Consider the following 797-nt stretch of genomic DNA (forward strand, 5'->3'; position numbering starts at 1 on the left):
AGACCCCAGGGGGGAGGCCTTTTTTGTGCTTTGGGCGCTGAACAAAAAGGGAGGAGAAAGCAGAAGGAAAAAGAAATTGGGTTAGAAAAACTGGAAAATGTGACTTCAAGAGCAACTTCTCTATTCTGCCTTCAGAGAGAGAAAAAATAACTACCATAACACGGACAGGGGGCATTGCCAAAACATGGCATTTTTGTGGTCTGCTCAGGCCAACGCTTAATATTAAGATGGCAGGAGCAAGCAGTCACATTTGCTTCCGGCCGACGGCAAAAATAGCCAACCCCACAATACCTCCGGCGACTGCCCGGCCCTCTGGGGGTGGCGCCGGCGGCGGCGTGGGGAACCAACAACCACGCCCCTTACCTCTCTGGGGCGCCCCCGTGGGGCAGATGGGACGGTGCGGGGTGAGATGCACCTGTTCCCCCTGCCTCCCTACCCTGTGCCCCCCCCCTTCCTGGAAGCAAAATGCCCGTGACCTCTGACCTCACCCCACACCTGCCCAGGGCTGTGGTTGGGAGAAGCCCCACTGGGACAGCCCACTCCCGAACACTTACCCGAACTGCTCGGCAGGCCCGGGCTCCGGAGCCTTGGGGTGGCTTTTGCACTTGGGGTAGCAGTAATACTCGGGGCCCCCGGGACAGAAGCAGCGCACCCGCTGTGCGGCCTCCGCCTCCATCTCCTCCTTGGTCTTGGGGACGGCGTGGTGGTGGATGTAGTGGTGGTGCACGTGCTTCGTGGTCTGCTTGGTCACGAAGCCCTTGGCCCCGAAGAGGGGGCAGCCGGCTGGCGAGGCGGCG

General features: G+C 60.6%; 1 protein-coding gene across 1 annotated transcript in view; it reads right to left on the reverse strand.

Annotated features, from left to right (window-relative positions):
* AXIN2 (axin 2) overlaps nt 1-797 on the reverse strand; it is a gene marked incomplete at its 5' end in the record, with an annotated part of 19,714 nt that overhangs the window by 7,117 nt on the left and 11,800 nt on the right. Inside the window, 2 exon segments of the mRNA XM_005875800.2 lie at nt 5-37; nt 555-795. Of these exon segments, the coding sequence (XP_005875862.2) occupies nt 5-37; nt 555-795 (274 nt within the window).

The sequence above is a fragment of the Myotis brandtii genome, unplaced genomic scaffold (genome assembly GCF_000412655.1).
Source record: "Myotis brandtii unplaced genomic scaffold, ASM41265v1 scaffold469, whole genome shotgun sequence".
NCBI lineage: Eukaryota > Metazoa > Chordata > Mammalia > Chiroptera > Vespertilionidae > Myotis > Myotis brandtii.